The 11,606-nt window shown below is 41.3% G+C and overlaps 1 protein-coding gene across 10 annotated transcripts in view; it reads right to left on the reverse strand.

Moving 5' to 3' along the window:
* sptan1 (spectrin alpha, non-erythrocytic 1) overlaps nt 1-10,786 on the reverse strand; it is a 55,421-nt gene extending 44,635 nt beyond the window's left edge. For 3 of the 10 annotated variants that reach the window (XM_046290391.1, XM_046290389.1, XM_046290388.1), the window contains exon 1: nt 4,422-4,540. In XM_046290391.1, the coding sequence (XP_046146347.1) occupies nt 4,422-4,442 (21 nt within the window). In that variant the 5' untranslated portion in view covers nt 4,443-4,540. Of the gene's footprint in view, nt 1-4,421; nt 4,541-10,629 lie in introns of those variants that run through there. The other 7 variants (XM_046290392.1, XM_046290394.1, XM_046290395.1 and 4 more) reach the window with 3 other exon arrangements.
* Nucleotides 10,787-11,606: the final 820 nt, after the last annotated feature.

An 11,606-nucleotide genomic window follows, 5' to 3' on the forward strand; every position in this document is an offset into this window, starting at 1 on the left:
ACACCATCATAAAGGCCTGATTGGTGGAGTGCTGCAGAGATGATTGTCCTTCTAGAAAAGGTATCCCATCTCCACAGAGGAACTCTGGAGCTCTGTCAGAATGACCATTGGGTTCTTGGTCACCTCCCTGACCAAATGCCTCCTCCCCCTATTGCTTAGTTTGGCCGGGCAGCCAGCTCTAGTAAAAGTCTTGGTGGTTCCAAACTTCTTCCATTTAAGAATGACGGAGGCTGTTGTGTTCTTGGGGACATTCGTTGCTGCAGGTACCCTTTCCCAGATCGGTGTGTCGACACTCCTGTCTCGGAGCTCTACGGACAATTCCTTCGACCCCATGGCTTGGTTTTTGCTCTGACATGCACGGTCAACTGTGAGACCTTACATAGACAGGTGTGTGCCTTTCCAAATCATGTCCAATCAACTGAATTTACCACAGGTGGACTCCAATCAAGTTGTAGAAATATCTCAATGATCATTGAAAACAGGAAGCACCGGAGCTTAATTTCAATATACTATCCGAATGTACTGTATGAGTTTATGGCCACTCTGCCATCAAACAAATCAATCTATAAAAAGAAAGAGATACGTCAGAAATAACTGACAAGATCATATTATTATTATTATATTAAGATCATGAAAAAGCATTTAAACCCATTAGTAGCCTCTACACTGGCCCATTTTCTGTAAAAAGCATTATACTAAACAATTTCCCCTCCCCCGTCCCCTTACACCAGTCCTAATACACAAGGGTTTAAATCATCCCAGGATTTAGCTGACCACAACCCCGTTCTGCTCTGACATCTGCCTGTCGGGATGAAGGCACACGCTACTCTGACTAGCCTGTTTGAGGGACAGCTCTCTGGACCAATGAGTAAACAGCCTTTGGGTCATGTGTCTTCAGGACACCACCCTCTCCTGGGAGACACTGCTGCTCCGAGACACAATGTGCCAAAGTCGTTGTTAAAGGAGTGATGCAGCAAATTTTACAGCCGTGTGAGTTATCGTCACTTCAGTGTGAACTTGAAGTCATCGGACCTTGTAAAGAGTTTGCCCTGTTGGCATGTGGTTTAGAGACAACTGAATGTGTGTGCAAGTCCAGGTGTCTGTGCTAGGGTGCGGAAGACCCTAGCACAGTGCAGCTGCAATAGGAGATAGTGCTCGACTGACGCTGTGAGTGGTAGATAACACCAATTTCCTCCATCTCCTGCCCCCTCTCTCTAACACTCTTTCCCTCCCTCGTCCACTTACCCACTAACTACCTCACACTACTAGTAAACAGCAGAGCTGAATGCTTCCTCGAGGCTCACCGTCTATATAACCCTTAATCTCTCGCCAACAGGCTCATTCATTTTTAGTGCTAAGAGGAGGAGACAGAAGCACCATGCACAAATTCCATCCGCATTACATAGGATAGTCAAAGTCCAACCACCTGGTTTCTCAACCGTGTAAGCAAGCAGCAATTAAATAACTCTAAGGTGGTTAGGACTTATACCTAACAGTGGTTAGGGCTGCTTATCAACTGTACAGAGACAAAGGTTGTGGATTGAGGTGGTGGACCCACATCCTGTTTTTGTGGCGAGACCACGTGAAGTACGGTCTTGCTAACTGTTTTTTTTTTCTGGTTCAAAATAGCACTTAGATGGTGGGGGTGACGGGTGGGTGGCCATGGGTGTGGCCAATGGTACAGTCAACAACAAGAAATCTTAAAAATAATAATTTTTACCTTGATTTAACTAGGCAAGTCAGTTAAGAACAAATTCTTATTTTCAATAACGGCCTGGGAAACAGTGGGTTAACTAACTTGTTCAGGGGCAGAACGACAGATTTTTACCTTGTCAGCTCGGAGATTCGAAGTCCAACGCTCAAACCACTTGGCTACCTCCTGCCGCGCGAAAAATCAGAAATCTTTTAGGCTTAGCTAAAAGATTTATGATAGCTTCCTGCAAATCTACACATTTTACAATGGAGCTAAAAGAAAATCTGCCATTCTACCCATTTTGCCATGGCTTATGCCATCTGAGTGACTTAAACATAAAATCAAATGGGGGCCTCATGCAATGACAAAAATACTCCCCAATGCATCATTTGGGGAATGATTTATTCTCCCTGACTATCTAGCATTTATTTTGGTGATTGCAAGTTCTCAAAATATATTTTTTTTAAAGTGCCATTATCATTCCTACATACTTCATTTGGTTTTAGTCGTTTTAGTTAAAAAGCTTTTTTTCCATCCCTAAAACTATTTTCCCAAATAGTTTTCTATGCAGAAAAAAAACACTAACTATAGGCCTAAATACCCAGAAAGTGGTTGGGTTAAATACTGATGCAGGAAACGAGGCTAAATTGCCACTTCAGTACCAACTACATAAGACATCTTTAGAGAAAGAAAGACGTTATGTCAGTACTCATGCACGGGACCGGCACACATGAAGTGTTATGTAAATGTGGCTGTTTCAAGGTTCTCTAGAAGATTCTTCCCTCCCTCTGTTCTCCCCTTCAGTCACTCCCCTTCAGGTGCATTCAACTTGGGTGTTTACCTCAAACTGCCATGTCAAACTTTCAATGCATTAACAGAATTGAGTGAATCAGCAATATTCAAAACTAATATTAATTTGGTATTCCTGATGAGCCAACAACTTGAACGCAAATATCATCACGTCATTGTCTGCAATAGGTATTTGTCACTGAAATAACCACTTGTAATCGCCACACAGTAGTGACTGTACCTTTTCAGATGGTTAGCCATCGTCATGAAGGCATATTAACAGGGCTGTTCCAATTCTGGTCCTGGAGGGCCAAAACACTTCTGATTTTTGTTTCTACCTGGTGTCCCAGTTCTGAATCAGTCCATGATTAGAAGTAAAGGATGAAAACCATAAGTGCATCTATTCCCACTCTCCCCATTTAAAAAATCAGGTCATTCTCATAAAAACGTGCCACAGATTCCAGTCGAGGAGGCCAGAGATATTTATAGATCCCTGTGTGGCTCCCATCGCTGCACAAGTATCCAGAGATATTGCTCTGCGGAGAGAGAATGCGACACAAGGTGGGTTGGTGGAGAGGGGAGGGGTATCGATTTGCTTCATTAGAATTATTGCCTACGCATTAGGCCTAGGCTACTCTTAGTAGCTGGATATTTCATTTGAGTGCACCAAAGTCTTCACTCGCTTCCTGGAATAAACAAATCCATTCGTTTTGACAGAGCACAAAAAATGATTATACTGAGGAGAAGGCCCATCATCACTCCCAAAGGGTGAGACAGTGGGAAACAGATAATTGGTCTTTTGACCAATTATATCAGATCTTTACACATCTGATCTTTTCAGAGCTGATCGGATTGGTCAAAAGACCAGTAGGTGAAAAAAACATCAGAATTGGACTGCCTGTGTAATCGCAGCCATAGTCAGCCCCCTCACGGTTCCTATGGTAACATCAGTTAGCGAGGGGTAATATGACGCCATACTGGGCGAATGCAGACCGGAGGAATTTACAGGAAACGGCAGGGTGATCCCAGAAGACTTAGTACATGCCAAATACATGTGCAAAGAGAAGAGGCGTAGCTTCAGTTCCCTTCCCTCAGAGTGAACCTTGACAACCCCCCCCCCCCCCCCCCTTACAGCCCACTCCACTCCTAGCTGATCGGTAGCATGCCCAGGGGAGATTTGAGTGCAGCTGAAGAAGTTAACAGTGGATGGTTGGTTTGTGAATTAAAACAATATGTACAAGAGTGTGATAAGGCTACATGACAAAAGATTGAATTCAGCTTCATTGTTACTCTTATTTTCACATAAACTTTCAATCCGTCATACAAATCACAAATCCTACGCTGGAACATCACCAAAACAATCACGTCTGGATTAAATCAAAATGGCTGCCGCCCAGTCAACAACACAGTGAAATGGCAATTTCAAGAGATTTGACATCTGGGGAGGTTTACCATGCCAAATGCAAACGTGATTCTCTTGCATGTATTTTTTTCATAAATAATGGTCAGTAACATTCATTTAATCCAGCTCAATTCAAATCAACACAAACCTTCAGTTTCATGCACACGACTCCACTGACAACGCATGCAGTAGCCTACACTTAGGCCTGAATTCAGTGATTCAATTACCATGGAATTCAGTTAAAACCAATCAAGTGACCACATTAACCAAGTCCTGTCAAGACAAAAAACATTTGCTTACAAACATACAATGCATGCAGAAAACGCAGGCCTGAATTCCGTGACAAATTACCATAAAAATAAACTAAAACCAAATCAACTGACCAGAGTTAGATTAACACAGTTAACCATAAACATTTACTCAGGGGACATGGGCTAACCATTAACCTGTAAAACTAACTTTGGTTATGTATCAAGAGAAAATCAAGATATTTATCCAGAGCCCTGTTCTTTCCAACACTGTCTCTGCAATCAGTACCTGAGGAGAGGTGGTGGCCATGAAGCCAGCAGCAGTCACTTCTGTCTAGGCTCCAGATGAAAGGCTCAACTGATAAAGGAAGAATGAGAAACTGAACGCCCCTCTTATTCTCTCTCTCACTCGTTCTCTCGCTGCAGCGCAGACAGACGCATCGCCCCTGCAGTGGCTAGGCCGTGATGGGAGCAGGCCAAGATACCGCCCAGCCCTTTGCGTCTCTCTGCCTCTTTCCCTCCCTCCCTCTTCCTCTATTCAGCAAAACAACAGCATCATGGCCTGCTCTCAAACATTCTTCCTGGCTGCTCTCAGCATTCCAGAAATGTCCATGCATTCAATGAACACCCTTCCGATAGCAGCAACGCACACAACATGCAAACTAACACACAGTGGTGACACACGTTACCTTCAGTTTTGGTTTAATAAACTGGGGCATGACGACAGGTGCCTGCGCAGGCTAAAGGCAACAACATACACCACAGTTTCATGTCAGAGCAATGGGTTATTTCCAACCATTCAAAAAGAGGAGAATTCAAACTGTTGCTTTTAACGAACATGACTTGTTGACATTGATAAATACAGTTGCAATAAGAAAATTCATTCAGTCACAGCATTACAAAAGTGTTAGTTATTTGCTTTGTGTCAAGTGTGCATGCCCAAAGTATGAGGTGAGTTAGGACAGCCAGCCAGGAACCTGATAGACCACTAAGGCCATGGTAACAGCATTCGCATGACATCCATACAAGAGGCTCCTTAGCCTACCTAGTTCCTATGGCATTAAGCTGCTACTCACTTTATGCAAACGCAGCATCGTTTTCTATGTAGGTGTACGTGGGAGATACTCATGAAACTAGTTCATTTGCTACTGCCATGGTTGAGTTATAAAAAACCATGATGCATCTATCTGCAAGAATCAACTGTCATTCTGAAAACGAAGACACCTAGTATATGGCAGTGTCTTATTTGAAATACATTTTACATTTGCCTGAATTAGATATTTTAACACCAAATTCTCATTACCGAAATGAGACCAGATTAAATTCTTGCGTCATTTTATACTCTTTTACTTGAGATAAATGTATCTTATTTGAATAAAACAAAATATTTTGCTGTAGGTTGTGCATAAATCATTAAAATGGTAAACTAGTTGAAGTTTACATTCAAATAATATTGATTATGTAAAAACAGTGTCTGAGGACATGTTTTTCATTACCGTAACACTAAGTTTCTGTAAAAACTGCAATATTTTTTTTAAATACATTTTTAATAAATTCACCCATGATGCATCATCTAGAGGAGTTGTCCTTAGTATATCTTGTTCTCAAACATGCCTTTATGACACTTTCTCTATACCGAAATGACTAAAAAGCTCTAATTGAACCACTCGAGAGCCATTACCTTACCAACATGGAGGCATGAATGGGCTTCAGTGATGTGATCAATGGTTTGCTGACTCATAATGGCTGTCTCCTATTACTTGCTGATTGAGCCAAGGGCCTCATTAACACACATTTCTCATTACCAAATCATTTTTAGGTCTGTTTCGATAATTATAACCTTAATTTCGGTGATGATAATGAGCTAATTCTAATGTATAGTCAACAGGTGTCCTATGCTGGTAACTTCAATGATTTACCAGTACCACTGCTTACACCTATTGTATAGATGTTTTGTAAAATATTAGTTACTTCAAGACACAATCTGGAGTTTTTGTTTCAGCAAAGAGCAACCCGACCACTTAAAGGAGGATGTCCCCATTTGACACGTTCACCTGTTTTAGCACTTACCTATACTGGTGTTTGATATTCCAAGCCAGTTGTTGGTCCAGATCCCACATATTTAGATCCCATTTACCCATAGGATCCCTAATACACCAATATTACCTGTAAAGACCTTGGAGAAATTACTTTTTCTATGCTTAAGTCCACTTTGAATTCTGAAAATACATGCATGTAACTACAGTACTTATGCTAAAATAAGGGGCATTTATATCAACTGCATTAAGATCAGTAATTTTTGTATTATGCAAATCATTTGGGATTAACAAATGACACAGTTTGATGTATTGGGTTACTAAATCACAAATAGAGCTCAGTACAGTTTTCCAATGGCAAACTAGGTAACACTCATTACCGAAACATGCATTCTCCTCCCCGAAAACCATTTTGGAAAAATAAAACGTTTACTTTGGCAATCTGGGCTTAATCTGATAGTGTGCCCCTTGTTCTTTATACATAAACTATATACATACAAAAGTATGTGGACTCCCCTTCAAATTAGTGGATTCGGCTATTTCAGCCACACATGTTGCTGACAGGTGTGTAAAATCAAGCACACAGAATGCCACCTTTCCAAGAAGTCAGTTCGTAAAAATATCTGCCCTGCTATAGCTGCCCCAGTCAACTGTATGGGCTGTTATTGTGAAGTGGAAATGTTAAGAAGCAACAACGGCTCGGGCCGCGAAGTGGTAGGCCACACAAGCTCATAGAACTGGACTGCCGAGTGCTGAAGCTTGTAAAACAGAAATGGTTTGTTGAAATCGGTGTGGAAGAACTTGACTGTCCTGCACAGAGCCCTGACCTCATCCCCATCGAACACCTTTGGGATGAAATGGAACGCCTACTGCGAGCCAGGCCTAATTGCCCAACATCAGAGCCCGACCTCACTAATGCACGTGGCTGAATGGAAGCAAATCCCCGCAGCACTGTTCCAACATCTAGTGGAAAGCCTTCCCAGAAGAGCAGCAAAGGGGGGGACCAACTCCATATTAATCCCATGATTTTGGAATGAGATGTTCGACGAGCATACCATTGGCCATGTAGTGGATGAGTACATACAAATAACATGTATACACAAGTTATGACAAAAAACAAGTTTCAAAAAAGATTGTGTTGCGAAATACATTATAATAAGTTCATTTTAAATATATTTATTTTCAGTGTTGTTTAACTCCAGCCTTTTCAATAGGTGAGCAATGTAAAAAAAAGTATAAAAAAATACTTTTGAAGTTGCTTTGTTTATTACCTTTTTGGACTTCAAAAACTGTTGCGGTATTAAGAATTATTGCATTAGTAGTTGTGAAAATTGTGGTAAAATGCATCTGATCAATAAACACAACAATTATGAAATGGATGAATAAAGATCCTAATCTTAGTGATCCAAGAGTAATTATTTTCTGTCAGTTTCGTGAGAATCACCCATATACTTTTGTGCAGCTTAAATTTTGGAACGGACCATATCCGTCGCTCTGTTTGCGTAGGGCCCTTTACACAAAACTGACACACTGAACAGAACATATATGGACAGTATAACTGAATAAGAGTGGCATCTGTCCTCGACCATTTCAGACAGGGAGTGACTAGTAAATCGATAGGGATGCTTTAAATTAGGCTACTTCACTGTCAACACATTCTCTGTTCAAATGTGATTATCAGTCAGCCAGCCGGAAACCATATAGCTGACCATGTTAAACAACACAAAACTAGAAAAAAAAAAACTCTTGAATATGCCGGGAACTGGAAGCTAAATCAGTCCGCTGTTAATATGTTTAGGGTTAGACCTAGACGAGGTTCAGACTTTAAAATGATATCCATACGACACTTTTTTTTAAAGTGAGGAGCGCTGATTAAACGTTTTTTCATGTGAATTTGTCCTTGGTTGTGTCTCCTTCACTCTGGTGACAGTTGCTGACCTCAACCGTGTTCTTGATCCCATCAAGAATGCAAAACACACATCAAGAATGCAAAACACAGACCTGCCAAGGGTACATTTTAGTGTTTCAAGGTAGTGTGCGTCTAATGGTTTGAGCAGTTTGTTGTTGAGCCACACCCATTCTGTCACCCTTCAACAGAAACACAATGTGCATCACATATGAAGGGAAGTGGGTGGTGGTGGGTAGAAGAGCTTATAAAATATACCCATTTCTGAGCTCGGTGGATGAACTCCCTTGACTACACAAGAAGCTATTGAAATAAGTTCATTTTGTTTCCTGCCTGCCTTCCATTCTATATATTTCCAGGGATTACCTCATCGAAGGGATAGGGACAGACAGCAGCAGCATTATGATTGTTCCACCTAACTCTCCAAAATGCTATGTAGAGCTTCCTTCCCCCATCCAATCGATTCAGATCTGTGCATAGTAGGGCGAGGGACTATTCGAAGGAGTTAGGGGCCACAATGCAAACAGGCCCGAGTTCGGAACATACCGTCTTTAGTCTGGAGTGATGACTGGAAAACTAAATTCTGACATTGGTGCAAAAACTACCAGACACTATGAGGACAGAGAGGAGACAACTGAACAGGCTCATTCATAACGCATAAATGATTTCTTCACTCAGGCTGCAGCTCTCAGAATAGACCTGAAATTCTATTAATAAATTAGCACGGAATAAGGCCATCAACTAGAAAAATGACAGGCCTTCTCGTCTCTGCAATGTCATGGAGACATTGGTCTTACTAGGTCACAGGAGAAGTAAAAACTAAAACAGCTGAAAGCAGCGAGCACAGATCACAAGCCTTGCATGCTAATCTTTGAGGACGTAGTTGTTACTTTCCCCATGGATTTCTCACTGAGGATGGAGAAGGCTTATGTCATGTCCACAATTGGCCACCACCCTTAAAATGGGTGGTGGTTAGGACAGTCAAACGCAATGACGCAAGCGAGGCACAGCGTAGTCCAAATTCTCAGAGGTCATCCCACACCCAGCTGTGCAAATCCTCTCCCTGTGACTTCAACACATATATTTTATTTGATTTTTATTGGCATGGCATGTTTGTTCACATCTACATTGCCTTAGGGCCCTTGCCAAACTTTTAAAGAAGGTGAACTGCTGACAACAGCAGCTGTTCATCCGAGTGTGTGTTGGAAAATACAAATATTTTCATTATGATAACTTTACATTTATTAGGATTTTTATGAATTTTGTTATTATTATAATTAGTTTTCATGTTTCAACTTTTATTTAACTAGGCAAGTTAGTTAAAGAACAAATTCTTATTCACAATGACGGCCTACCCCAGCCAAACCCTTACGACGCTGGGCCAATTGTGTGCCGCCTTATGGGACTCCCAATCACGACCGGTTGTGATACTGCCTGGAATCGAACAAGGGTCTGTAGTGACACCTCTAGCACTGAGATGCAGTGCCTTAGACCGACCTCTACACCACTCAGGAGCCAGAGTGGGTGAGATAAAACTCTATTTAGTGCAAGAAGTTGACCACACCATCAAGATGATTATAATCAGGAAGGATTAGGTATACAAAGGCTAGTAATACCACCACACAATGTGAAAACCATCTAAATGCATTGAAAGCGAGGTGAAAGACAAATTGACAAAGGCCATCGACACCATCCAATGGCCGAATTACTAAAACAATGAATAGCCAGCCAGCTGCTTTCTGCTTACCATGAGAAAGATTAGTTTAGGATATTCTTAAAGCCGTATTTTAGAAGTATGTAAATATTTGCCACTACGCAGTATTGCTGCTATTTACAAACGCCTTGGTTGGCATGACCAGCAGATGATGCCATTATATTCAATGCCATTCTAACTGTGTGGCATTGATGCTGGGCGGGTCCTTCGCCTATAGTCGACACAAATATGTATTCCGTCGACAACAGACATTAAATAACAATTGATTAAATAATGTATGTGTATACACTAAGGTTATGGTCAATTACATACCATATGTATAAATGGGTATTTGATTTATAAACATTTATAAGCTGCAAATATTGCTGTAGAATGGGTCGCGACGTTGTGGGCTCGCTCTGTCAACGCAAGGAAGCTTAGCTAACTTGCTAGCAAGCTGACAAGCCAGTGATGGCTTCTGGTTCAGCTAGCTAATAAAGCTAGTCTCCATAAGGTTATATAAGTCTGTTTCAACAAGTTATACATTAAGCTTGTTTTTTTTACCAGGGTGGAGATGGCGGTGCCCTGACAGTTATGTCAAATATTGTATAGTACGTTTAGAAACTGGTTTTGCTGTCGGGCTTGCATCTCCCAGATGCAAGTAGCTAGCTAACTTAGTTAGCAGGGGGATGGTGAGGCCACTGAGGTATATAGGGTGAGGCTAGTTGTGTTAGTGACAAAAATGCTATCCCACACAACCTAACGTTACTAGAAAAAGCAGGATGGTAAAATTGCTATAAGAATAGGCTAATTAGTAAACGCCAAAGCCGTTTTTATTGAAACCCACCACGTGCACGCTTACCTCTACTTTGCAGTTAGCTTGGGTAGCTTTCTAAAACCGGATCAAAAATTTGTGGAAACCTCCCGGAATAAAATAGCTGTCGACGGGCGTCGAGCTGTTCTGGGCTGTAGAGCGAGCTGTTTGGGATGTCGCTAGTGACATCATACACCGCAGCACCGAATGTGTAACGATGACTACCGGAAAATACCGAACCTCATCATACTATAGTTTTGCATGCTTATGTAATACATTTGTAATACATGTGACTTAAATTATCATTATTTCCAGTGATAATGAAACTATGTCATATCACATTCATTTAGTGACTGTTTCACATGTGTAGAAGTAGACTGGGTGTGTACCTGTGCAGGATGCAGGCCATTTGGCCGTGTGCCACAGAATACATGTTGGTTCTATACAAATAAATACAAATGTGTATGGTTTGTAGTATTGTATCCTGTCACCTTATGATTGTTGTCTTATTCACAGAAATAAAACATGTTTTGTTATACCCCTGTATCAAATTACCAACATTGTTTCCTATTATTTTAAATTAACATGGAATGTAATATTGACACATTGTTTGCTTTGTGTTAGCATACAAACCAATCTGACTGACACAATGTAGTTGATTTTAAACTAGGTTGTAATATTTCAAGAATGTATGTTTAACACTTGAGGGCAATGCATGGCTGCCATGTTTTCCTCCGGGCCGGCTCGGCCCTCCCCTCCTGAGTGAATCATTGTGAGCTTACAGAACAGGGCTGTGGGCAGCTGAGCAAAAATTAAGGAAACCTAAACTTTCCCGGAGGACCTATCATCCGATCTCTACCTTCTCTTCCTCTGTATCTGCTGCCAAAGCCACATTCTATCACTCTAAATTTCAAGCTTCTGCCTCTAACCATAGGAAACTGTTGACGACAACTTTATTTCACTATCACATCCCTCCTTCAGCCTCCACCCCCTCCCTCTCTGCAGATGACTTTGTCAACCACTTT

This window comes from Oncorhynchus gorbuscha, linkage group LG11, assembly GCF_021184085.1.
Source record: "Oncorhynchus gorbuscha isolate QuinsamMale2020 ecotype Even-year linkage group LG11, OgorEven_v1.0, whole genome shotgun sequence".
Classification (NCBI taxonomy): domain Eukaryota; kingdom Metazoa; phylum Chordata; class Actinopteri; order Salmoniformes; family Salmonidae; genus Oncorhynchus; species Oncorhynchus gorbuscha.